General features: G+C 26.2%; 1 protein-coding gene across 1 annotated transcript in view; it reads right to left on the bottom strand.

The window, feature by feature from the left end:
* Nucleotides 1-1,689, bottom strand: part of LOC107629648 (probable inactive purple acid phosphatase 27) — an 8,327-nt gene that overhangs the window by 5,862 nt on the left and 776 nt on the right. The window contains exon 2 of the mRNA XM_016332485.2: nt 1,171-1,258. Within this exon, the coding sequence (XP_016187971.1) occupies nt 1,171-1,258 (88 nt within the window). The remainder of the gene's footprint in view (nt 1-1,170; nt 1,259-1,689) is intronic.

Genomic DNA, 1,689 nt, shown 5'->3' with positions numbered 1-1,689 from the left:
TATCTATTCTTATCAATTTAAGATTTTAAAAAAATTATATCATAATATGATATCAGAATTTATATGAGTTAAGAATTTATAGAGTTTGATTTTTGTTGACCTCAAAAAAAAGAATTTTATTAGCATAAAATCAATTAAAAAAATAAAAGCTATAAAAAAATTCACATAAAAAAAACTCTTACACAATTTCATGTTATGAGTTGAAGAATATTCCCTCAATATACACATGATTAGATAATGGATGGTGATGGATAAGAAAGGAACAACTGCAAAAAATTATGGTAGCTGATGTATGTACGTGTGTGGATTGAATTAGAAGAAGCTTATATATGAATGAAAAAGAAGGCGTCTAAGTTATGTACACACTTTATTCTCATACATGAAAACAATGCACATGGTGTATGTATGGTTGCACGTTGCCAAATTCAAAACCATCTCTATCTTATGCATGTATAAGTATGAACATTTTTAGTGTTGTAGCCTTAATTATCACTGGTGTTAACAAGTCAAACTTAAGCTTCCGAGATAGAGAAAGGAAAGAAAGAAAAAAAATATATAAATTACTAATAAATTAATGTAGCCAACTTATTAATATAGCATACTGTTAATGTCGTAAGTGTAAGGAGTGTTGAAATTAGTCTTACATTAAAGAAAGTAAAAAAGAGTGAGAAGTTTATAAAATGAGAAATCTATTAACTTGACATCTTAAAGTTTTGAGTTGGATGAAAATTCTCCGACCCAACACATACTTAATACTATTAAAAATCAATGGACTAACGGAATGAACATTATCCTTACTTCAATAAGAATAAGAAAAAAACATTACATGGTCATAATTAATTTCATTAAAAAATAACATACCAGCAATACATTGAAAAAATTATTATTATATCTTAAGTTCTGATTTCGGTGAAAAATACATGCAAAGCAAGGATGACGAACTTAACTAATTAATCTCTCCGCTTAAGATTATTATAATAAAACCATTGACTAATTAAAGACAATTAATCTATTAATTAATATGCTGATGATAATTTCTATACAACCAAGCTTTATTATTTATCACATTCACATAGGCATATGATTTCAGCAAAAGTCAAGCAGGACCATAATTAATTAATTAAAATAAAATAAAATAAAATGAAACTATTAATTTAACAAGGTATGTACCTTAACAGGGTAATGGCAAAGTAGTGGAAGTTTGGCAATATCACCAGTTTGTACATAGTATAACTCGCTATGAAGACAAGTGTTAACACTGCACATACATAACGTATATATAATATTAATTATGAATGAAACATGATCAACTTCTTGTTAATTATTATTCGAATGAACATAATATATGCATGTCAGTGCATGAGTTGTGTGTGAGCAATAATAGTAAAGTTTAACTTTAATTTAGATCCCATCAATCATATATATGTCATGAGAGGAAAACAAAAAAGAGTAATAACTAACACTTTATTTCGTGTACAACCATTTAACACTTCAATGCAAAAGTGAGAAATGAAACATTATTCATGATAACAAACAAAGCAAAAAGTGTTGCACTATAAATGAATTCAAACATCACTTTATCAGTTTATTATTACTATTATAAATTAAATATCAAAGTCAGTGCAATATAAAGTGTAAAGTAATTAATTTTATAAAAAAGAAAATACAAGTATGATATATAGAAGAGGA

This window comes from Arachis ipaensis, chromosome B03, assembly GCF_000816755.2.
Source record: "Arachis ipaensis cultivar K30076 chromosome B03, Araip1.1, whole genome shotgun sequence".
Lineage (NCBI taxonomy): Eukaryota > Viridiplantae > Streptophyta > Magnoliopsida > Fabales > Fabaceae > Arachis > Arachis ipaensis.
This window is presented reverse-complemented; position numbering and strand designations above follow the sequence as displayed.